At 43.3% G+C, this 25,735-nt stretch overlaps 1 protein-coding gene across 2 annotated transcripts; it reads left to right on the forward strand.

The window, feature by feature from the left end:
- Nucleotides 1-323: 323 nt before the first annotated feature.
- LOC116502889 (cathepsin L1-like) lies at nucleotides 324-24,160 on the forward strand. Of its 2 annotated transcripts, none has more exons than XM_032208884.1 (8): nucleotides 324-538; nucleotides 5,122-5,258; nucleotides 7,366-7,488; nucleotides 15,463-15,621; nucleotides 17,032-17,256; nucleotides 19,057-19,225; nucleotides 22,590-22,704; nucleotides 23,811-24,160. In XM_032208884.1, exons 2-8 carry the CDS (start codon nucleotides 5,130-5,132, stop codon nucleotides 23,908-23,910), a joined length of 1,020 nt encoding a protein of 339 aa, XP_032064775.1. In that variant the 5' UTR covers nucleotides 324-538; nucleotides 5,122-5,129; the 3' UTR covers nucleotides 23,911-24,160. The 2 variants fall into 2 exon arrangements, with proteins under 2 accessions (XP_032064775.1, XP_032064782.1); XM_032208891.1 differs by having other exon boundaries at nucleotides 5,126-5,258.
- The last annotated feature ends 1,575 nt before the right edge of the window (nucleotides 24,161-25,735 follow it).

Here is a 25,735-nt window from a genome sequence, read left to right on the forward strand (position 1 = left end):
TGTAACTCTTAAAAAAATAAAGAAGTCATCCTATCTCTTGTGTCTGAACCCCTCCAGTTTCTCCCTGTCTCTTCTAAAGTGGGGTGTAGATTTGGGGTGGTGTTTAGAACTGGAATGAAAAGAGAGTTCTGGGGCGTTTTCCCTGCTCTGTATCGGGTACATCGTTTCTGAAAATTATCGTGACCTTTTTCGTTGCCAAAGTTCTCTTCCTGGTCCCATGCATTTATTATTTTTTCATGCACTTGTGTACCCAGTTCTCTTCTTTGAACCTCACGAGACATCCCGAGTCATCAAGCGCCGAGTTCCGGACCACCACAAGGAAACCACATCCTCTGTTGCGTTGGAGAGCTACTGATGGAGGCTGCGTGGAAGCTGGGCTCGCTTCAACAAAGTTGTGGCTTTCAGCTTTGCAAAACCCAGCAAGTGGAAGCAGCGCCAGTGAAAGGAAACTGGGGCAGGAAGAGAAGGTTCAATAGATCTGGTGACTTTGGCCGTTGCTGAAGGCGTCTCTTTTCCTAGCCTTTTCTACGGGAAAGTGGTAAGTGCAGTTGAGAGAAAGGGGTTATAAATTGGGGACAGAACTCCTGTTTGGCCAAGGGAAAGGTCAGCCATTGTCCATTAAACAGGGAGCTGCACTCAAGATCCTAGGAAATGCTTGGTTTTAAAAAAATTTATGTTGTTGTTAGTTGCAAAGTCGTGTCCGATCCATCGCAATCCCAGGGACAACGTTCCTCCAGGCCTTCCTGTCCTCTACCATCCTCTGGAGTCCCTTTAAGCTCACTCCTACTGCTTCAGTGACTCCATCCAGCCCCCTCATTCTCTGTCGCCCCTTATTCTCTTCCCATCCATCTTTCCCAGCATGAGGCTCTTCTCCAGGGAGTCCTTCCTTCTCATTAGGTGGCCAAATTATTTGAGTTTTATCTTCAGGATTTAGGACCTTCTAAAGAGCCGTCAGAGTTGATCTCCTCTAGGTCTGACCGGTTGGATGGCCTTGCAATCCAAGGGACTCGCAGGAGACTTCTCCAGCATCAGAGTTCAAAGGACTCCACTAGTTTTCCCAGACAACTGGGAAAAACTGGAAAAATTTTTAGGTGGACTGCCCCAGCCTCTGGAAGCTCCACTTGACCATATATTTGTCATGTGCCTAAGATGCTTGTGCCCGTTTCACATCATCTCATTTGATCACAGACACACAGACACAGACACACACACACACACACACACACACACATACTTTTTGTGGTGTAGATTGTTATTGGTGTGGATGGTAGAAGTTTTAAGAGTTATAACTTAATTACCAGATTTTTTTGGCAGTTGCAGCTGCCAAAAAAGCCAACACGGTTCTAGGCTGCATCAACAGAGGGATAGAATCAAGATCACGCGAAGGGTTAACACCACTTTATAAGGCCTTGGTAAGGCCACCCTTGGAATATTTGCAGTCAGTTTTGGTCGCCACGATGTAGAAAAAATGTGGAGACTCTAGAAAGTGTGCAGAGAAGAGCAACAAAGATGATTAGGGCAATTGGAGGTTAAAACATATGAGGAACGGTTGCAGGAAATGGATATGTCTAATGTTTAATGAAAAGAAGGACTAGGGGAGACATGATAGCAGTTTTCCAATATTTTAGGGGTTGCCCACAAAGAAGAGGCAATCAAACTATTCTCCAAAGCACCTGAGTGTAGAACAAGAAGCAATTGGTGGAAACTAATCAAAGAGAGAAGCAACTTAGAACTGAGGAGAAATTTCCTGGCAATGAGAACAATTAATCAGTGGAACAGAAATTGCCTCCAAAAGTTGTGAATGCCCCAACACTGGAAATCTTTAAGAAGATGTTGGATAGCCATTTGTCTGAAATGGTATAGGGTTTCCTGCCTAAGCAGGGGGTTGGACTAGAAGACCTCCAAGGTACCTTCCAACTCTGTTATTATATTCTATTCTGTTCTGTTCTATTCTAAACCCCCTCAATCACAAACCCTGCGTTTTTAACTTTTGGAAACTGGATGTTTTGCAGAAAGGTTTCCTTTTAGTTCTCCCAGAAATGTTGCAATCTCAATGAGGCAAGTTTTGCTTCCTCTGTGCATGCAGGAGCATTCACATTTTGGTCTGTATGTCTTTGTGCATGTGTGTGGCATGTGTGTGAGCATAGGGGAGCAGAACCACAGAAACAGCCACCAATGGGAAGTGGGGCAGAATGGCCTTGTCAACCTTGCAATGGCCAAAGGCAAAGCACAGGCGGATGAATTAATTCTACTTTATTGTAAAGTGACAGTAGAGTGACACGGTGGCCTGGAGGGGAAGACTCTCGCTTCCCACGTGGAAGGTTGAGAGTTCAATCCTAGGCAGCAAGAGGAGTTTCTCTTTCAAGACACAAAAAGAAAATATCTGCTGTGACCACCACGTAGGCGTCAGGAAGGGCACTCGGCCAGTAAATGATCAATTTCCCCGAACCCACCCTGAAGCAAGGGAGTCATGGTGGCGCAGTAGTTAGAATGTAGTACTAGTTCTGCGGACTGCCGGATGCCAGCAGTTTGGCAGTTCGAGTCTCACCAGCTCAAGGTTGACTCAGCCTTCCGTCTTTCCAAAGTCGGTAAAAGGAGGGCCCAGATTGTTGCGGCAGAGGCTTACTCTGTAAACCGCTTAGAGAGGGCTGTAAAAGCACTGTAAAGCAGTATATAAGTCTAAATGCTAGTGCTATTACAGGCTCGTAAAAATAAAATAAAAAATCTTCCCCTTTTGTGACCTTGACTCACTTAACAACCGTGTAATTATTATTATTTTTTTAGAAATAATTTTATCGAATGTTTTAATCTTTAAAAACAGTAAAGAAGACAGGGAGAATTATAAAAGCTAAGAAGAAGGAAAGCCGATATAGAAAGCTGTAAAATTATTGTATATTGTTATGTATGTTCTGTGTTTTATTTTGTTTTTTCCCCCTTGTGTCTTTTTTACCGTGTAATTAACTGCAGCGATCCATTTAACACCCCACCCATTTTCAAGCTGTCTAGTCGTATTGGATGAAAAATCTAACAAGAGCAAAACATAATCTGCCTCTAATATTTCACTTCAACTTATGAAGGCAAACAGTTCCACTGATCGTTCTAACTGTCAGGAAATTTCTCCTTAGTTCTCTCCTTGATTAGTTTCCACCCATTGCTTCTTCAGGTTTTCCCCGAATGCCATCACTCTGCTTAAACAACTAATTCCCACAGCACTGTCAACTAATGTACTAACTGTCAGCGTTCCAAGTGTCATGTAGAATTAAATCAGAGTCCAAGGCAAAACCATCCTTAAAGTTCCAATTTAATAAAGCAGACGTCTTAGCACATCTGTGTTAATCCCAATTCTGGAAATGACCTCAGAATCCCACCCAGTTAAAAGTTCATGATCTTGTCCCCACACCCACAAATCCATCACATGGTCCAATCTTCTTCTTCCACGCTGGCATCCACACCCAGCTGCTTCCGGTCAGGTGTCGAGGTGCGGAGACAAAAGATGACCTTGGTCTTCTAGAAAAGAATGACAACAATACATTCCACAATTCTACTCCTTTCTATTTCCCCCTCCCATCGACTATACTAATGAAACAGCATAATGAAATAAGAGAAAGTGTGGCAGGCCAAAATTCTAAAAGGAATATAATTGCAGGCCTGACACTAACACTGTATTACTATTATTCTTCTCTGCCTTATTAATATCTGTCTTTTCCAACTTAGGATTGCAACCATGTTGCTTGTACTTTTCAATTTACATTGTTTTTAATTGTGTCCTAATACGATTTGATAACTTATTAGTATCCTTGACTAAGTATTGCATCTTTTTATTCTTGATGAATGTATTTTATTAGAGCATATGCACCAAAGACAAATTCCTTGTGTGTTCAATCACACTTAGCCAATAAAGAATTCTATTCTATTCTATTCTATTCTATTCTCCTGCCCTCAGGTGCTTTGGAGAATAGCTTGTCTCCCTCTTCTTTGTGGCAACACGTGAGTTATCAGAAGACTGCTATCATGTCTCCCCTAGTCCTTCTTTCTATTAAACTAGACATACCCAGTTCCTGCAACCGTTCTTCATATGTTTTAGCCTCCAGTCCTCTAATCCTCTTTGTTGCTCTTCTCTGCACTCTTTCTAAAGTCTCAACATTTTTTAAACATTGTGGCGACCAAAACTGGATGCCGTATTCCCAGTATGGTCTTATCAAACTATTATAAAGTGATATTAACACTTCACATGATCTTATCCTTCTGTTTATGCAGCCTAGAACCGTGTTGGCTTTTTTTGGCAGCTGCTGCACACAGCTGGCTCATATTTAAGTGATTGTCCAGGAGGACTCCAAGATCCTATTTCCTGACAGAGAGAACAATTAACCAATGGAACTACTTGCCTCCAGAAGTTGTAAATGCTCCAACACTGGAACTTTTTAAGGAGAGATTGGACAACAATTTGTCTGAAGTGGTGTAGGGTTTCCTGCCTAAGCAGGGGTTAGACTAGAAGACCTCCAAGGTCCCTTCCAACTCTTTTATTCTAGTCTATCTTTCTTGCAGTTATAACTATTGAGCCAGGTACCTATATACTATACCTTTAAATGTATACCTATACATTTTGTTTTTCTGGTCTCTATAGTGAATTTGAATGGACATTTTTGAAAACTTCAAAATCCCCAACCAAGATGGTTGTTATTTCTATTAATGATTTAGGGAGGGAGGGGACAAGAGAAAATGCTTATTAAATTTGCAAGGGTTACAAAACCGGGTTCCAGGCAGTGGTGGGTTTCAAAAATGTTTGGAACCTCTTCTGTAGGTGTGGCCTGCTTTCCGGGTCCACTGGTGGAACCTCTTCTAACCGGTTCGGTAGATTTGACGAACTGGTTCTACCGAATAGGTGTGAACTGGTAGGAACCCACCTCTGGTTCCAGGAGACAAAAACAAACTCCGTGAAGATACTCTGGGTAAGCTGGAGACATGGGTTCAAAACAACAAAATGAAATTTAACCGGTACAAATGCAAAGCTTTCTATTTAGGAGAGAAATCAATCATGCAGCAGTTGAGGGGTGAATAAAATCACTGGGGACAAAGGGTGCCCAGCTTTCAGCATCCTTAACTATCTTCATTTCCACCAAGGCAGAGACATGTTGTCATTTTTTCGGCTCAGCGTGGCAACACTGGTCTTTCTGAAGGTATCCTGCAGCCCCGTGGATCTGACCCTGGAAGGAGCATGGGAGGGATGGAAAGAAAGCCACGCCAAAGGATACCTGGAGGTGAGTTTGTGTCAGCCTTGTCCAGAAGGGCTAATTCTACTGTATTGTATGGTTACATCAAAGGTTTTCAACTTTGACAGATTTAAGATAGGTGGGCTTCAGCTCCCAGAATTCCCCAGTCAGCAGGTTTTGAGATGGGTGGCGCAGTGGTTAAATGCAGCACTACAGGCTACTTCAGCTGACTGCAGTTCTGCCGTTCGGCTGTTCAAATCTCACCGGCTCAGGGTTGACTCAGCCTTCCATCCTTCCGAGGTGGGTAAAATGAGGACCCGGATTGTTGTTGGGGGCAATATGCTGACTCTGTAAACTGCTTAGAGAGGGCTGAAAGCCCTATGAAGCGGTATATAAGTCTAACTGCTATTGCTATTGCTAACTCCCAGAATTCCCCAGCCGGCATGCTTTAAGATGGGTGGATTTCAGCTCCCAGAATTCCCCAGTCAGCAGGCTTTAAGATAGGTGGGCTTTAACTCCCAGAATTCCCCAGTCAGCAAGCTTTAAGATGGGTGGATTTCAGCTCCCAGAATTCCCCAGTCAGCAAGCTTTAAGATGGGTGGATTTCAACTCCCAGAATTCCCTAGCTGATATGCTTTAAGATGGATGGACTTCAGCTCCCAGAATTCCCCAGTCAGCAGGCTTTGAGATGGGTGGCGCAGTGGTTAAATGCAGCACTGCAGGCTACTTCAGCTGACTGCAGTTCTGCCGTTCGGCTGTTCAAATCTCACCAGCTCAGGGCTGACTCAGCCTTCCATCCTTCCGAGGTGGGTAAAATGAGGACCCGGATTGTTGTTGGGGGCATTATGCTGACTCTGTAAACCGCTTAGAGAGGGCTGAAAGCCCTATGAAGCGGTATATAAGTCTAACTGCTATTGCTATTGCTAACTCCCAGAATTCCCCAGCCAGCAGGCTTTAAGATGGGTGGACTTCAGCTCCCAGAATTCCCCAGTCAGCAGGCTTTGAGATGGGTGGATTTCAGCTCCCAGAATTCCCCAGTCAGCAAGCTTTAAGATGGGTGGATTTCAACTAGCAGAATTCCCCAGTCAGCAGGCTTTGAGATGGGTGGATGTCAATTTTTCACACTTATGACAGTTGCAGCATCCTTGTGGGCACATGATCAAATTCAGATGCTTGCCAACTGGCTCATATTTATGACGGTCAATGAGGAAGCCTGATTCATTTAACGACCTCATTCCTAACTTAACAACTGCCTTGATTCACTTAACAACGATGGCAAGAAAGGCTGTAAAACGGGGCAAAACCCACCTAACAAATGTCTCTCTTAGCAATAAAAATGTTGGGCTCAATTGTGGTCGTAAGTCGAGGACTACCTGCCTCGAAGTCTATTATTGCTTCTTTTATCAGCCTGCTGGATCATGGTGTCTCCCTGAAACGAAGCTTCAATTAAAATGTTCTTTAAATTTGGGGTTTTTCCTTGGGGTGATCTTGGGCTTCGGGAGAAGCATTTCTGTCTCTCAATTTGCGTTCTGACCTAGGCTTCCCAAAAGCACGAAGCCGGCTCCTCGTCCCAATAAAACTCCTTTTATTTAGTTTAAAGGGAAATCCTCTCCAGCAAAGTCCCGGCCAGCAGTCTTTCAAGAGATTTCACAACTACAGGCCTTGATCAGGCTTGGGGAGCGGCCAGGCCGATATCTTCCAAACGCCACTCAGTAGCAGACAATACTTGGCAAGAAGTCAGGAACAGATCTTCACCCTAATGAATTGAACTAATTCTCTCCTGCAAACTCCACTTCCATTTCGCTCCTCTTTATTCCCTGGGGGGGGGGATTCATTTTCTACCTGTGGCCTTACTCCCAAGTCGACCCCTGTTCTTTAGCTGTTCCCTTCATCTGGCAACTCTGTGCATGTGCACACTGGGAACAGGCTCCAGCTGTTCTTCTGCCTCACTGATGTCTGACTCCGAAGGCAGCTGATAACTGTCAGAGGGCCCTGGCCCCCTTCTCTGCCTCCGACACAGAGCCCTCATCAGAGCCTTCCCCAGACTCCAGGACTGGCCCAGGTTCCTCCCCAACCCTCCTCACTGCCTGACTCTGCTGCCAGCTCCACTGGTGGGCCATAACAATTTGTGACGGGCCCTTTTTTCTCGTTTCAGGAGGAAGAAGCTTTCCGTCGGATGGTGTGGGAGAAGAACCTGTGGAGAATTGAACAGCACAATTTGGAAGCCGCTCGGGGCAAACACAGTTTCCAACTGGCCATGAACCATTTGGGTGATCTGGTAACCAGGCAAACTTTGGAAGGGGTTGTTGTTGTTGTTGTGGTTGAATTGCTCAGTTGTGTCATCTTTGTGATGCCCATGGATCACTGTTGGAAGAAATGCTCATCTGGGTTCAGTTCCAAGTGGGGAGGAAGACACTGGAAACATGGAATAGAATAGAATAGAATTTTATTATTTGTATGCCACCCTTCTCCGGGAGGACTCAGGGTGCCGAACAATTCAAGGGGGAAAAAGGGGAACATAAAAAACAAAATACAAATAATAAAAGTAAACAACAGTCACACAACCATACATGTCGAGAGGGGAGGGGAACTCATCACCCCCAGGCCTGCCGGCAAAGCCAGGTTTTGATGGCTTTTCGGAAGGCCTGGAGAGAGGTGAGGGTCCGAATCCCTGCGGGGAGTTCGTTCCAGAGGGCCGGAGCTGCCACAGAGAAGGCCCTCCCCCGGGTAATAGCCAGGTGGCATTGGCTGGTAGATGGTACCCGGAGGAGGCCAACCCTGTGAGATCTGATGGGTCTGTGGGAGGTAATTGGCAGCAGGCGGTCTCTCAAGTACCCAGATCCAATACCATGAAGGAGGCTGATTGGAAAGATGGTTTAATGGTGGACAGGATCACATGGTTTGAAATCCTGGGCACAAATAGCACATGGGAGAGAGAGAGGGAGAGAGAGGGAGATAGGTAGGTAGGTAGGTAGGTAGGTAGGTAGGTAGGTAGGTAGGTAGGTAGATAGATAGATAGATAGATAGATAGATAGATAGATAGATAGATAGATAGATAGATAGATAGGACTTCCTGGGAGGAGCCTACTGGTGGGGGCAGCAAAAAATCAGCTGCCTCCGAATTCCTGGCTACGTACCTGTTTAGAGGATCTTCCATCTGACGTCTTATCAGGTTTTCTTATCCTTCAGGCAAGAAGGAAAGAAGAAACTGTTTTGCTGGCAAATGCTCTTCGATTTTTGCAGCTTTTGTGCTTGCAAGGAAAGGGGGGCTAGCCCAAGGCAGAACGGCTGTCCGTGCTGGGAACTTCAAACTGCCTTGTGCAGGACAAAGTAGGTCTCTCCCACTCTGCTCAAAGTTTTGTTTGATTTATTCTTATCACGAGCTGGATCCGTTTACTGTGGACAATAATTGCTTATCAACATTTTAGCTTCTTTTCTTTTTCTCCTCCGAAAAATTATTTACTCAGAGGCTTCTAAAATGGCGCCGAGCAGGCTGGTTTCTCCGGTAATAACGAACACTTTTTGCTAATCCTCACAAGAATTCAAAACAAAAGAGATTGCTTATCATTTGTTTTGGTTTCACAATAGAAGAATTTTACTCCTTCATTAACCTTGCTTATTTGGAAGTTAAATGGTGATGAATCTGCTGAATGGTCTTGTTACAATGTTTACTCACTGAAAGTTTTGCCAAGCCTTAAACTTCAAAATAAAAGCCTCTTTACTTAAAGCTGCATATTCAGGCAAAAGAGTTTTATTAACTGCAGGCAGATAAATTTTGAAATGGCCTCAAAACCAAATATTAACTTGAAGTCGTCACCCTCTACTTCCAGGGGCACATCCTCAGTGCCTGGCACAAAGCTGCAGCCTCCGCTTCCTACACCCCCTGCTGGGGATGTGTTAACGAAAGAATTTTTCCTGAGTAATCTAAGCGAGGCTCTTAATGCACAGACAATTAAAATGGAAGATAAGTTTAGAGATAATAGAGAGGTGGTAAAGCAGGAGAGAAAAGAGGAAATAAAAGAAATGAAAGAAGAAATTAAAAGTGAAATAAAAGGACTTAAACAGGAGCTGTATGAGAAATTTGATGCTAAGGTTGATAAAATTAGAGATGACATGCTGAGTCTTGTAACTGTATTAACAGAACATATTTCTGGAGTGGAAGATACCCTAGAGGTTCTTAATGATGCCAATGCTAACTTGACATTGAAAAGAGAGGTGGTGGAACAAAAAGTGGAAAATGCTGAAAAAGAAATTATTATGATACAGTACCGACAAATGGAGTTCGCATTAAGAGTAAGGGGGCTGCGTGAGGAGAAACAGGAGAACCTGAAACAGATCCTATCGGAAGCTTTTGACCGCCTGATGGGAAGACCAGGGACCAATCAAGACTGGCAAATTGACAAAGCTTACCGCGTTAACTCCTGGCTGGCAAAGCAGAAGCAGCTTCCTCGAGACATCGTTATATATTTTACTACAAGAGAGTTTAGAAATATGGTACTGCAAGCATCTTATAACACTAAGCTTCAAATTGGCGGTCAAGATCTGGTTGTTTTGAAAGAGATACCACCTCAAATGTTAAGAGCCAGGAGAGACTACGCTTTTTTGGTCGAAGAACTCAGAAATCGTCAGATACAGTATAGATGGGATGCACCATTTGGCATCATATTTACATTTGATAAGCAAAGGTACCGCCTCAACTCTGTATGGAAAGCCCGAGATTTTTATTATAATATATTGAAGGCCGGACACCCTGCACCATCTGGACCTAGAGAAAGACCACAAGAAGGACAGGATAGACAGCAAACTACACAACCACCAGACAAGATGGAGCATCTTTCTTCTCTAGAAGTGCAAGGTGCTATGGAACCAAGACCTAGCCGCATGACTACTAGACGTATGGAGAAACAAGCTAAAAAGCAACAGCATCAACAATCATCGGCCATCGATCAAGGATCTACAACAACAAATCTGGAAGCAATGGGAGGAGCTAGACCTAAGGTTAAACAGGCCGTGCAGGAAGCTCTAAAAATGCTTCAACCAACCAAAGATGACAACTAAGATTTTAACATGGAATGTCAACGGACTGAACTCTCCACAGAAGAGGAAGAAAATATTTCATTATCTCAAACAGTTTAAGAACGATGTAATTTGTTTGCAAGAAACTCATATCAAGTCAACTGATCAAAAATATTTGATCAACTCAAAACTTGGTCAACATTTTGCAGCTTCTGCTATGGAAAAGAAGAATGGTATAGTTGTATACTTAAGAAAAGATATGAAAGCTGAATTAATAGAAGCAGATCCCTTCGGAAGATATATTGCTTTAGACTTAATCTTAGAAGGGAAAAAGACATTACTTTTGGGAATTTATGCTCCCAATCAACAGCAAGATAGATTCTATAGAAATCTTCATGCTAAATTAGTACAGTGGGACTATAGTTCCTGTATACTATTGGGTGACTGGAATGGAGTGATAGACACTAAGAGAGATAAGAAGATTTCCCGCCTAAATACCAAGATGCGAGCAAAGTTACCCAAACCTTTCTTTGACATTATGGATGATTTTGAATTGAGAGATATTTGGCGAGAAAGAAATGCAGAGGAATGTGACTTCACTTTCTTCTCGGACAGGCATCAATCCCTCTCAAGGATTGATTTTATTCTAACCACTAATGATTTGCTTTCTAGGGTCAAGAAAACAAAGATTGCAGCTAGGATCCTTTCGGACCATAACCCAGTTTGGATGGAGTTGGGAAGGGTAGTGCAGGCAAGAAGGTCTTGGAGATTGAACGAAAACTTATTTAGATATGAAAAGTATATTAATGATTGTAAAAAATTACTATCTGAATATTTTGTTTTGAATATGAATAAGGGTACATCTATGGAATTTGTATGGGACGCAAGCAAAGCGTATATGAGAGGAGTTTTGATGAATATAAATAAAACACATAGAAATAAGCAAGGGTTAAAACGAACAGAACTGGAAGAGGAAATTAAGAGAAAAGAGCTGGAGTTAACAATGAACCCAGACGATACAAAGGTTAAGGAAGCTATTAACATATTAAAATCTCAATTTGACATGTTGATCTCTGACCAGGTGGCTACTAATCTATTATATGCAAAACACAATACTTTTTGTAATGCAAACAAACCTGGCAGATGGTTAGCTTATCAGATTAGGAAAAAAAGGAAAACTCGAAATATATCTAAACTGATTTACAGAGGGAAGGAGGTATTTCAACAGGAAGAGATTCAAAAGGCTTTCTGGGAATTTTTTACAGAACTGTATAAAGGGGATAAAATTAATGGTTTAGACATAGACAAATATTTAGACAAAGAGAAAATACCTTCAGTTAGAGAAGAACACAGGCAAAAATTGAATCAACCAATAACCTCGGGGGAAATCCTGCAGGTAATTAAGCAATTAAAGTCAGGGAAAGCACCAGGTACAGATGGCTTGACAGCGGTTTACTATAAAAACTTACAGTTAGAAATGGTAGAACCTCTTAGAGAATTATTTAATATGATTCAAACGGAAGGTAAAGTCCCTCCATCTTGGAAGACAGCGTTTATATCTTTGATACCCAAAGAAGATCAAGATACTACTCAACCCAAAAATTATAGACCTATTTCATTACTGAATGTAGATTATAAAATTTTTACTAAAATATTAGCAAATAGGTTAATGTTGGTCACTCAACAATTGATACATACGGACCAAACAGGTTTTATACAAGGGAGGCAGATGAAAAGTAATGTTAGATTAATTATTAGTAATGCATTAGAATATTTGGGAAAGAACAACCAGATCCCTGCTGCGTTTATATTTTTGGATGCTGAGAAGGCCTTTGATCGAGTTAACTGGCAATTTCTGTTGAAGATATTGCAAAAAATGCAGATAGGAGATAATTTTTTACAGTCAATTAAAGCAATATACCAACAGCAAACAGCACAAATCATAGTCAATGGAAGTCTAACAGACTCTTTTCAAATTGGAAAAGGTACAAGACAGGGCTGTCCTTTGTCCCCATTATTGTTTATTATAACTTTGGAAGTATTGTTGAATAAAATACGGGGCTTGGATGGTTTAAAAGGGATCAAGATTAGGCAGCAAGAATATAGAGTCCGCGCTTTTGCGGATGATTTGGTCATAATATTGGAACAACCGCAGGAATCTAGTATGGTTTTAATGAATATGATTAATCAATATGGTCAAGTGTCGGGCTTTAAAATAAACTTAGGAAAAACCAAAATATTAGCTATAAATATGAATATTAAACAAAAGGAAGAATTAGGAGTGATGCTAGGATGTGAGGTAGTTAAAAAAGTCAAATATCTTGGAGTTAACATTTTAACTTCAAATGGGAAATTATATAAGCATAATTATGAACCACTTTGGCATAGCATACAGACAGAGATGAAAAAATGGGAGAAATTGCACTTATCTTTGCTGGGTAGGATAGCGGCAGTGAAAATGAACATTTTACCAAAATTTTTATTTCTTTTCCAAATGTTACCTATACTTAAAAAAGATGCGAACCTTTTAGAATGGCAGAAGGGTATCAACAAATTTGTGTGGGCAGGAAAGAAGCCGAGGGTAAAGATGAAAATAATGCAAGATGTACGTGAGAGAGGAGGATTGAAACTACCTAATTTAAAACTATATTATGATGCAGTGGTATTATCTGTAATTAGTGATTGGATTCACTTAACCAATGATAGAATATTGAACATTGAGGGACACGATCTGGTATTTGGTTGGCATGCTTACCTGTTATTCAACAAAAAATTGGATAAGAACTTTAAAAGTCATATTTTAAGAAATGCTTTATTGCGGGTCTGGAAGAAATACCAATATAAATTAAATGACAAGATACCCATGTGGGCAATTCCTAGACACGCAATTGAAAATATGAATACAGCACAAAAACAGGACAGAATTACCTACAGACAGCTTCTTACCTCGGAAAGGGGGGTATTACAATTAAAATCTTTAGAGGTATTAAAAGAGGAGAAGGTAGTTCAAACATGGTTCCAGTATGGGCAATTACAGGCTAGGTGGAAAATAGATCAAAAAATTGGTTTTATTCAAGTTGAGGATAATCTGCTTAAACAAATAAGAGATCAAAGCTTAATGCATATAAAGAGGATATATAATGTATTAATACAGATGGATTCGGAAACAGAATTAGTTAAAGATTGTATGATAAAATGGGCTCAAAATATTGAGGAACCAATAATGTTGGATACATGGGAAAGAATCTGGGTAAGAAATGTGAAATTTACACAAGCTCAAAATCTGAGAGAAAATTTTTACAAGATGTTCTATAGATGGCATTTAGATCCTAAAAAGTTGGCTTCTATGTATCCGAATGTACAGCCTAAATGTTGGAGGTGTGGTTCTCTCGATGCTACATATTATCATATATGGTGGACCTGCCAAAAGGTTAAGGCATTTTGGATAAAAATATGGTGGGTCATGCAAAATGTTTTTAAAAGAAGGATAAAGTTTAGTCCTCAGTTATTTTTACTAGGTATATGTACTGACTTTACAGTGGTAGAGACCAATTTGATTCTGCACCTGATAACTGCAGCAAGACTGTTGGTGGCGCAATATTGGAAGAAGGAAGACTTGCCTACAATTCAAGAATGGACATTGAAAGTAACAAACTTAGCTGAAATGGCTAAAATATCGGCATATCTCAAAGATCATTCAAATGAGAGATATAAACGAGACTGGAAAAAATGGATTGACTATATACAAAATAAATACGGGACTAAGAAATTCCAGTTAGCCTATGCTTAAGATCAGAAATGATTTAAACTGTTAAAAGTCAGTTCAGTAAGAAGAAGCTAAGGTCAATCTAGAATGTCATTAATTTCTTTATTTCTTTTTTCTCAATAGATTTTAGACTATGTTAGTTAAAAATCCATACCGTGTACGGGTTCTGGGAAGTCGGGGGGGGGGAAGGAGGAGGGGGGGTGGGGGGGTGGAGGGAGGGAGGGGTACACACATCAAAAAAAAATTGTACTTCAATGTCTTAATGATCAACAAATGATGACATATTTGTGTTTTTTTTAAAGAAAAATAAAAAAGTTCTGTTAAATGATAGATAGATAGATAGATGATGGATGGATGGATGGATGGATGGATGGATGGATGGATGGATGGATGGATGGATAGATAGATAGATAGATAGATAGATAGATAGATAGATAGATAGATTGATTGATTGATTTATACCAGAGGTGAGTTCCTACCAGTTTGCACCTATTCGGTAGAACCGGTTTGTCAAATCTACTGAACCGGTTAGAAGAGCACCAGTGGACCCGGAAAGCAGGCCACACCTACAGAAGAGGTTCAAAATTTTTTTGAAACCCACCACTGAGAGAGAGAGAGAGAGAGAGAGAGAGAGAGAGAGGGAGGGAGGGAGGGAGGGAGGGAGGGAGGGAGAGAAAGAGAAATAAAAAAGAAAAAGAAAAAGTGAGAGATGAAAGAAAAAAAGGAAAAAGGAACAGGGAGACAAAAGGAAGGAAAGAGAGAGAGAGAGAAAACACAAGCCACTCCCATTAGGTCACATGGCCATCAAGCCACTCCCACAAAGGAGGCCACACCCACAGAGTAGGTTCGAAAATTTTTTGAAACCCACCACTGATTTATACCCTCTCTTGGGCCCCGCCTTGGAGCTTCCTGTACCTGTGTAAGATAAGTATTCTGATTGGTTGTCAGCCTCCCATGGGGCTACGCAGGGGTAACTTTGTAGTGTCTTGAGTCCCAAGCTTGGTTGAATCTTGCTGGGTAATAATGTAATGAAGAGGCTTTGGGCAATTCCTATTATGGCTGAGGGCCAGTGGTGGGATTCAATTTCTTTTACTACTGGTTCTGTGGGCGTGGCTTGGTGGGTGTGGCTTGGTGGGTGTGGCTTGGTGGGTGTGGCAGGGGAAGGATACTATAAAATCACCATTCCCTCTCCACTGAATTCACTGCTGGGGAATTCTGGGAATTGAAGTCCACAAATGCTGGCTGGGGAATTCTGGGAGTTGACGTCCACCTACTTAAAGTTGCCAAGAATGAGAACGGGTGTCCTATAGTGGCTACGCATGGGCCTCCCTTCGATGACAACCTTACTAGTAGCTCCAATTTCCACCTGCCCCTTCTCTGCCTCAGTTTCTCCCACGGCTTGCTTGGCTGTCCTGCTGAAAGGTTTAAGACTCCCAAGCGGGAGACAAAAATTCCCGATTTCTTCTCCAGACAGATGAGGAGTTTAACCAGATGTTGAATGGTTTCCAGCAAAGTCGAGCCGAAGAGTACGAAGAGGGGGACACTTACTTCCAAGAATCAGCCACAGAGGAGATTCCCAAGCAGGTGGACTGGCGTACGAAGGGTTACGTTACTCCTGTGAAAAATCAGGTGAGTTGGAGATTTGGGAGTCCAGGTAGAATTTTTCTTTTTTTTCACATTGACTTGCAGCTCTATGAAATGTCTTCTTCTTCCTCCTCCTTCTCCTCCTCCTCCTCCTCCTGCACTGATATGGGAGCAGCTTGTTCTTCTGTCCCTGCAGAGCATTTCCAGTGATGGATTTTTCTCTTCTTCTTCCTGTTTCTCTTCTTCCTTCTTTCTTCTTCTCATTCTCCTCTTTCTTCTCCTCTTTCTCTGATCCTCCTCTTCCTTTTTTTCCTTCTCTCCTTATCCCCTCCCTCTTCTCTTCATCTTCCTTTTTCTTTCTTCTCCTCTCTTCACTTTCTTCCTATCTTCTTCTTCTTGTCCGCCTTCTCTTTCTTCTCCTTCCCTATCTCTTTCTTTTTCTCCTCCCCCTCCTTCTGCTGACCTCCTCCTCCTTGTCCCCCCTCCTCCTCCATTTCTTCTCCTTCTCCCTCTCTACCGTTCCTTCCCCTTTTCCTTCCCCTTCTCTCCTTCCCCTTCTCCATTTCTCCTCCTCCTCCTCCCTCCCTCCCATTCCTTCCCCTTCTCTTATCTTCTCCTTCTTCCCTCTCTACCACTGCTTCCCTTTCCCTTTCTCTTCTCCTCCTTCTCCATTTCTCCTCCTTTTCTACCATTCCTTCCCCTTCTCTCCTCCTCCTCTATTTCTTCTCCTTCCCCTTCTCCATTTCTCCCCATCCTCCATTTCTTCCCCTTCTCTCCTTCTCCTTCTCCATTCCTCCTCCCTCTCTACCATCCCTTCCCCTTCTCTTCTCCTCCTTCTTCCCTCTTTACCACTGCTTCTCTCCTCCTCCTCCGTCCCTCCTCTCCTCCTCCTCTATCTTCTCTTTTTTTCTTCTCCTTTGACTCCATCTTCCTCCTCCATCATTTCTCCTCCTCCCTCTCTTTATCACTCCTTCCCCTTTCCTTTCTCCATTCCCTTTCTCCTCCTTCTCCATTTCTTTTCCTCCATTTCTCCTCCTTCTCCATTCTGCTCCTTCCTTCTCTCCTTCTCCATTTCTTCTCCTGCTCCTCCCTCTCTACCATTCCTTCCCCTTTCCCTTCTTCTTCTCTCCTCCTCCTTCCCCTTCTATCTTTTCTTCATTTTCCTTCTCTTTTTCTTTATATCTTCCTCCTCCCCTCTCTCTACCATTCCTTCCCTTTCTCCTTCCCATTCTCTTCTCCTCCTCCTTCCCTCTCTACCACTGCTTCCCTGCCCCTTCTCTTCTCTTCCTACTTCCCCTTCCCTTTCTATCTTTTCTTCATTTTCCTTCTCCTTTTCTTTCTCCGTCTCCGTCTCCGTCTCCCTCCACCATCATCATGAAGTACAGAACCAAGAGGGCCAGCTTCGCCCTGCTGGTCCTCCCTGGAGCTCCTCTCCGCCTCTTGCTGTCTTCCCAGGGACGCTGCGGCTCCTGCTGGGCCTTCAGTGCCACGGGGGCTCTGGAAGGGCTGCTCTTCAAGAAGACGGGGAAGCTGGTCCCCCTGAGCGAGCAGAACCTCATGGATTGCTCCTGGAAGCTGGGCAACAAGGGCTGCCACGGGGGCTACGTCAGCCACGCCTTCGAATACGTTCGGCAGAATGGAGGCATCGATTCGGAGCAGGATTACCCTTACCAGGAGAAGGTGAGGGAGGGGAAGGAGGCAGACATGGGCAAGGCATCAAATAGAGATACAATACAATGCAGTGCAATAGCAGGGTTGGAAGGGACCTTGGAGGTCTTCTAGTCCAACCCGCTGCCTAGGCAGGAAAACCAAAACCGTGATTTGCAACCTGTTTATTTTGTGCATTAAATCACAAAGTAAAGGCACTAAATGGCAAATTGATAGCTAATTTGGTCCCACAGTTTGCTTGCTGTAATATTTAAAAGATGTGGAGACTCTAGAAAGAGTGCAGAGAAGAGCAACAAAAATGATTAGGACAATTGGAGGTTGAAACATAAGAAGAACGGTTGCAGGAACTGGGTAGGTCTGGTTTAATAATAAGAAGGACTAGGCCAGGGGGAGACATGATAGCAGTCTTCCAATATCTCTGGGGCTGCCCCAAAGAAGAGGGAGTCAAGCTATTCTCCAAAGCACCTGAAGGCAAGGCAAGAAGCAATGGGTGGAAATTAATCAAGAAAAGAAGCAATTTAGAAGTGAGGAGAAATTTCCTGACAGTGAGAACAATTGACCAGCGGAACAACTTGCCTCCAGAAGTTGTGAATGCCCCAACACTGGAAGTTTTTAAGAAGAGCCTGGACAGCCACCAGTTTGAAATGATATAGGTTCTCCTGCTTGAGCAGGGGATCAGACTAGAAGATCTCCAAGGCCCCGTCCAACATTATTATGATTGAAAACAGGACATTTCTCCTCATTTCTAGTTCTCTGCTTGATTAGTTTCCATCCATTGCTTCTTGCCTTGCCTTCAGGTGTTTCGGAGAAGTAGGCTGGGGAATTCTGGGAGTTGAAGTCCACACGTCTTAAAGTTGACTTAGAATAACTTTATTGTCACTTTGAATGTACACTAAATCGGCATACATTACAATGAAATTTCATTGCATCCAGCTCTCAAAAGGGTCGCCACCTCCAATATACATAAGCATGATGAAAGAAAGAAGAATGAAAGAAAGAAAGAAAGAAAGAAAGAAAGAAAGAAAGAAAGAAAGAAAGACAACATTATGCATAAATCCACATATATGACACAGAGAAACAACACAGTGTAGTTGTTGAGGTTGAAAAACACTGCTCAAGAGAGGAAATTGGCCAGCGGCAGGTGGAGCTGGTGGCAGATTCAAGACAGTGAGGATGTTGGGGAGGAACATGGGCCAGTCCTGGAGTCTGGGGAAGGCTCTGAGGAGGGCTCTGTGTCGGAGGCAGAGAGGGGGCCAGGGCCGTATGTCAGTTATCAGCTGCCTTCGGAGTCAGGCATCAGTGAGGCAGAAGAAGAGCTGGAGCCTGTTCCCAGTGTGCGTATGCGCAGAGTTCCCACAGGAAGGGAACAGCTGAAGAACAGGAGTCGACTTGGGAGTAAGGCCACAGGTGAACGGTGAATGGCCCCTCCCAGAGGAAATAAAAGGGGAGCGAAAGGGGAGTGGAGTTTGCAGGAGGCAATTAGTTCAATTCCTTAGGGTGAAGATCTGTTCCTGACTTCTTGCCAAGTATTGTCTGCTACAGAATGGTGTTTGGAAGATATCGGCCTGGCTGCTCTCCAAGCCTGATCAAGGCCTGTAGTTGTGAAATCCCTTGAAAGACTCCCGGCCGGGACTTTGCTGGAGAGGAATTCCCTTTAAACTAAATAAAAGGGGTTTTATCGGGCTGGCTTCATGATCTTGGGAAGCCTAGGTCAGAACAATCCCTTCTAGTTCCTATGATTCTGTATTCTAGGTGTCAGTCTGAAAAGGGGCTGCTAAACTTTCCCTGCATCTTCTCACCCCATCTCTGCAGGATGAGATGTACTGTCGCTACAAACCAGAAACGCGGGTGGGCAACTGCACGTCCTTAGTGCGGATTCAGCCAGAGAACGAGACAGCTCTGGAGCAAGCTGTAGCCACCATGGGACCGATATCCTTGGGTGTGGACGCTCGGAGTTTCCAGTTCCATTTCTATAAGTCGGGTAAGGAGAACTGAGGCACTTGGGAATCTGTAGAGCACGGGTGTCAAACTCAAGGCCCACGGGCCGGATTCGGCCCGCGGTGTGATTAGATCTGGCCCACGGGCCGTCTTGGTCTAACCAATGCAAAGAGGAAACACGGCAGCAGTTTGGCAATGGCGTCAAGCTTGTTGTAGAAAAGACGGGACACAAAAGCCAGCTCTTCAGAGAAGGAAATGTTTATTGCGCAGGTTCAGAAAAAATGGCCTGAACAATGAGTGAAAGAGGAAATTCCTTATATAGTTTATCGCTTTCAGCTAAAGCCATCTATTAGTTTTGGAAACACCCCTCAAGATTTGCCCTTGAGTTACAGAACGTATGTCTACAGGAAGTCATAATACATAGGCCAGCCAACGGACAAACATAGCATGTATTTTGAGGAACTAACAATATGTGTCTACCAAACAGAATAACAACCAAGCCAGCAAATAGGCTAAAATAGATGCTTCGCTTCAGCATATTTCATGTACAGACTTCCTTCTAACTCGTGTCTAACCGCACTATGTCCTGCAATTTCTATATAAACAGTTACAGCTTAATATCATGAAACCCTAGTTTGGTTCAGGCTTGAGGCCTACTTTGGTTCAGCCTGCCACCTCAAGCTGGCCATGCCCACTTGGGTGGCCATGCCTGCTCGGTTGGCCATGTTTACCCAGTGGCCACACCCACCCAGCTGGCCACGCCTGCCCAGTGGCCACACCCGCCCAGCTGGCCACGCCCACCCAGTGGCCATCCCCCCTTGAGGTCAACCAGAGCCCTGATACAGCCCTCAAAGAAGTTGAGTTTGACACCCCTGCTGTAGAGTGTGTGTGAGATTGCTGTAAGATAGATTTCTAGGCTAAGTAAGGGCAGTCCTCATTTAGTGACTGCCTAAGGCAAAGACCGTTCACAGTTACTACGCTCATGAAAAAGTCACTTTGAGAGCCCTCCTTGTCTTGAAGCACTTTACAGATGATTTTATTTAGCGACTACCCCGCTTAACGACCAAGTCACTGGTGCCAATTTTGCTTGCTGAACAAGGACGGCCTCTATTGGGCATGGGTAAAATCTTCAGTTGTAGAAGGGAGTGAGGTTTGCTCTCTGCTTATATTTACATACCGCTGTTTGTTTTCTTACAGACATTTTATGACCCTGTTAGGTAACATCATCAGTGCCACAAGATGCTGGTCTTGTTGTATTCGGGTCTTTTCCCGTGTAAGATTGAGATTGTCTTAGCAACGTTTCGGCAAGCTCCCACTCGCCATCTTCAGGCTGGTGTTTTCAGCTTAAAGCGTGGTCGGAGATGTCGTCTTTCTATAAATCTTGGTGGGGGTGTGTGGAGTGCTGGCGTTGTTTCAATAAGTGGATTGATTGGCTGTGTGGCTGTATCATGATTGGTAGATTGGTGCTGATTAGTGCTGGCTATGTGTCCATTGTTGTTTTGTATTGTAATGGCCTGTTGTAACAGCCTACAACACAAAACAACAATGGACACACAGCCAGCACCAATCAGCACCAATCTACCAATCATGATACAACCACACAGCCAATCAATCCACTTACTGAAACAACGCCAACACTTCACACACACCCCACCAAGATTTATAGAAAGACGGAAGCTCCGACCACGCTTTAAGCCAAAAACACCAGCCCAACACCTACACACGCACACGCACGCACACGCACACACATACACGCACGCACGCACACACACAGACACAATATTTTTCTTTAATATATATTAGTGCTTGGTAAACAGTCTATTACCTGGGTCAATTTACTTTATAAATAGTAATAGTAATATTGTTTATTTATATATATTAATAATCTTTCAACTTCTACCTTGATAACACCAACATTTAACATTTTAATGTTTTATGTGGTTATTCTAATTGTATGAGTGTAAGCCACCCAAAGTCATATTGGCACAGAAATCTAACAGTAAATAAAAATAGAATAAATAAGTTCTCATGACCCTAACCCTAACCCTAACACTGGATCAACAATCAAGCAGTAAACAAAATTCTAATCAAGAAGCTACCAATTCAGACAAACAATCAAACAAACAAACAAACGATAAACAACAGCCTAAATCAAGGAACAATCAAGAACACCCCCACCAACACTGACAGGACAAAAAGCACTTGCGTATTAACATCAACCCCACTCCCTTCTAGCACTGATGATGTTACCTAGTTGGGTCATGAAACATCTGCAAGAAAACAACCAAGCTCAGAAGATACCAAAGATCCCACATCTGTCAGTCAGTCAGTCAGTCAGTCAGTCTTGTCTGTCTGTCTATCTACCTACCTACCTATCTATCTATCTTTATTGATCCATCCATCCATTATATGTCATCTATCTACCTATACATCTATCCATACATCTATATCTATCTATCCATCCTTCCAATTCTGTCTGTCCGTCCATCCATCCATCCATCCAGCCAGCCAGCCAGCCAGCTAGCCAGCCAGCCAGCCAGCCTGCCTGCCTGCCTGCCTGCCTGCCTGCCTGCCTGCCTGCCTGCCAGCCTCCCTGCCTGCCTGCCTGCCTGCCTATCTATCTATCTATCTATCTATCTATCTATCTATCTATCTATCTATCTATCTATCTATCTATCTATCCATCTATCCATCTATCCATCTATCCATCTATCCATCTATCTATCTCTATCCATCCAAGTCTATCTGTCTATCATATCTCTCTCTCCATCCATGTCTGTCTGTCTGTCTGTCTGTCATCTATCTATCTATCTATCTATCTATCTATCTATCTATCTATCTATCTATCTATCTATCTCTATCCATCCAAGTCTGTCTGTCTGTCTGTCTATCATCTCTCTCTCTCTCTCTCCATCTATGTCTGTCTGTTTGTCTGTCTGTCTGTCTGTCTGTCTGTCTGTCTGTCTATCTATCTATCTATCTATCTATCTATCTATCTATCTATCTATCTATCTATCTATCTCTATCCATCCAAGTTTGTCTGTCTGTACATTGTATTAACAGAGAACAAACCCCCTCTCCCTTCTAGCACTGATGAAGTTACCTAGCTGGGTCATGAAATGTGCAAGAAAATCACCAAGCTCAGAGAGCACCAAAGACCCCTCAATCATGAAGTCAAATTATGAAGACAAGGCTAGCCGGCTGAAGATCAGCCCCTGCTTCTTTTGCTGAACATACACAGAAGATTCAGGGCTGATGGCAATAGTTGAGTGGGTGGGTACCTATGTGTACATGCACAGATGCAGATGTTCAAGAGACCTCCTGCTAGTGGTTTCTGAATCATCTCTCTCTCTCTCTCCCTCCCCCTCCCCCCCCCCTCTCTCTCCTCTCTGTTCTTTTCTGCTCAGGTATCTTTGCAAGCAACTGGTGCACCCATCGCGTCAACCACGCCATGCTGGCCGTGGGCTACGATGCTGAGCAGGAGGGTAACAAAACCACAAATTATTGGATCCTAAAGAACAGGTGACTAAAGAGGATCTGGTACAGGATGAAGGAGAAGGGCATCAAAAATCCATTCCTGTCAAAGTTCAATCTCATTTAACTCTCAAGAGCCGAGGTGGCACAGTGGTTACAGCCGGTACTGCAGGCTACTTCTGCTGCCTGCTGGCTGCCTGCAATTTGGCATTTCAAATCTCACCAGGCTCAAGGTTGACTCAGCCTTCCGTCTTTCCAGGGTCGGTAAAACGAGGACCCAGATTGTTGAGGGCAATATGCTGACGGTGTAAACTGCTTAGAGAAGGCTGTAAAGCATTGTAAAGCGGTATATAAGTCTAAGTGCTATTGCTATTATCTGGTTTAGCTAAGAAAGTGGGGGAAGGTATTTGTTAGATCAGCGTTTCTCAGCCTTGGGAAGATTGGCTCAGCTGGCTTTTTATACCTAAGAACTCCCAATCTCCTGGTGATTGACCCAAAGTCTCACATCTGGCTTGCATGCCTAAGGTAGGACTAGAACTCACCATCTCCTGGTGATTGGTCCAAAGTCACCAGCCGACTTTCACACCTAAACCAGGGCTAGAACTCACTGTCTCCTGGTGATTGACCCAAGGTCCCCTAACCAGCTTTTATGACTAAGGCAGGACTAGAACTCCCAATCTCTTACTTTCTAGCCTAGGGCCTTAAGTAGATCAAACTCCCTCTCTTATATGTGAATTGCATCCATTGCACAATCTTCATTTCTGGCAGATTTTTTTATTTTTAAAGCAGTTCAACCTCAGCACCACAAAGATTCTGGACCAGCTGTAGAAAGGACACGGCAGAACCTCTTGATCGATTCAAGAGTGTTGGAATTCATTGTTGGAATGTATTTTTGTGCAACTATAGTAGTATTCAGCCAGTAGATGGCAGTATTTACAAGTTTGGGTCTATGGTATAAACTGTATGCTCTTTTCTTCTAAGTAGAGCTTCCTGTTTCCTGTTACAGTTATATAGTTGAGCAGTAAAGCACATGGTGATTGTACTCTTTGTTCTGGTTGTGCTTTATACAAACAGAATTTCTAACAAAGAGCCAAAACGTTTGCCACACACCATCAACTGTCCACCTATTAATCTCCCTTTCTTCTCTTTCCCAGCTGGTCCGAGAAGTGGGGCGAGCAGGGCTACATGCGATTGGTGAAAGGAGTTGATAACCACTGTGGGGTAGCCAATCAAGCTTGTTACCCAGTTATGTAACAGATCCAGCATCGGTTCACCCCAAATCTTCTCCGCTTCGGAGTTTCATCCTTTCCAACTGAGTTGTCTCTTTGCCGGCATCATTGCCCCAGATTGGATTAAACAATTTGAATCAAATTTATTTCTTCCTGGTTTCTGATCCTAGTTTCTCTACGGTGTGAAGAGTGCTCGGCTGTTGTTAACAGCTTCCTGGATCTTACAAGGAGGGGTCTGCAGTTCGCAGATTTTAATAAAGGTTCTCTTGAGCTTGTCTGGTGCCTAACGGAGTGATTCCTACATCTTTCCTTTATTTTTCCCCTCTTTCCCTCCCCCACATACATGTGAATACCAGTAGAAGAGAATATTTGTGGCTCATGGCTGAACTGTGGGGTCCTTGATGCTCTCTGGGCTTGGTGGTTTTCTTCCAGACGTTTTGTAACCCAGCTAGGTAACATCATCAGTCCTAGTGAGTATGCAATCTGCTCCCTGTTTATATATAGGATAGATACGTAGTCCATGACTTACAACTCTTCATTTAGTGACCGTTCAAAGGCACTGAAGAAAAGTCACTTACGACCAGTTTCTCACACTACTGTTGCAGTCACGTGACAAAAATTTAGATATTAGGCAATTGGTCTTTTTTAGGTTGCCCTCCTTTAGAATAAGGATGCTGATCATGCCAATTGCATTGTTCCTGGTATTTGTATGACTTTTAGATAAACCGTCTTATAGAATCATAGAGCCGGAAGGGGCCTCATCTAGTCCAGGAGACCCTATGCCATTCCAGACAAAATGGCTGCCTGGTCTCTTCTTGAAACCCTCCAGCGATGGAGCACCCAGAACGACTGGAGGAAAGTTGTTCCACTGGTTGGTTGTTAATTAGTTTAGGTAAAATGTATGTGGAGATTCTCAGTCATCCAGGTCAGAGTTGTCTCAAAGGAATGGAATGGAATAGAAAATAACAGTATAGGACATAATAATGGAATGAGATAGAATAGGGTAGGGTAGGTAGCATTGGGTAGGGTAGGGTAGGGAGAGTAGGATAGGGTAGGATAGGATAGGGTTGGGTAGGGCAGGGTATGGTATGGTAGGGTAGAGTAGGAAGAGTAGGATAGGGTAGGGTAGGGAGGGTAGGGTAGGTTGGGTAGGGTAGGCAGAGTAGGGTAGGGTAGGGTAGAGTAGGTTAGGATTGGATAGGATAGATAGAATAATGCAGTGGAGTGGAAAGGAATAGAACAGAGCAGAACAGAGCAGAAAAAAATAATGGAGTGGAATGGAACGGAACACAGAACAGAACAGAATAATGGAGTGGAACAGAAAAGAATACAGAACAGAATAGAATAATGGAATGGAATAAAACGGAATGGAAGGGAATGAAACAGAACACAGAACAAAACAGAACACAGAACAGAATAGAATAATGGAGGGAACAGAAAAGAATACAGAATAGAATAATGGAGCGGAAGGGAATGGAAGGGAATGGAAGAGAACACAGAACAGAATAGAATAATGGAGCGGAATGGAATGGAAGGGAATGAAAGAGAATACAGAACAGAATAGAATAATGGAGCGGAATGGAAGGGAAGGGAATGGAAGAGAACACAGAACAGAATAGAATAATGGAGCGGAATGGAAGGGAAGGGAATGGAAGAGAACACAGAACAGAATAGAATAATGGAGCGGAATGGAAGGGAAGGGAATGGAAGAGAACACAGAACAGAATAGAATAATGGAGCGGAATGGAAGGGAAGGGAATGGAAGAGAACACAGAACAGAATAGAATAATGGAGCGGAATGGAAGGGAAGGGAATGGAAGAGAACACAGAACAGAATAGAATAATGGAGC

Source organism: Thamnophis elegans, chromosome 1, assembly GCF_009769535.1.
Source record: "Thamnophis elegans isolate rThaEle1 chromosome 1, rThaEle1.pri, whole genome shotgun sequence".
Classification (NCBI taxonomy): Eukaryota; Metazoa; Chordata; class Lepidosauria; order Squamata; family Colubridae; genus Thamnophis; species Thamnophis elegans.

Coding starts and splice junctions, on each gene's coding strand:
- LOC116502889 (XM_032208884.1), top strand. CDS start 5,130: ATGTTGTCATTTTTTCGGCTCAGCGTGGCAACACTGGTCTTTCTGAAG. Junction 17,257..19,056: donor ATTACCCTTACCAGGAGAAG/GTGAGGGAGGGG, acceptor CCATCTCTGCAG/GATGAGATGTACTGTCGCTA. Junction 22,705..23,810: donor TATTGGATCCTAAAGAACAG/GTGACTAAAGAG, acceptor TCTCTTTCCCAG/CTGGTCCGAGAAGTGGGGCG.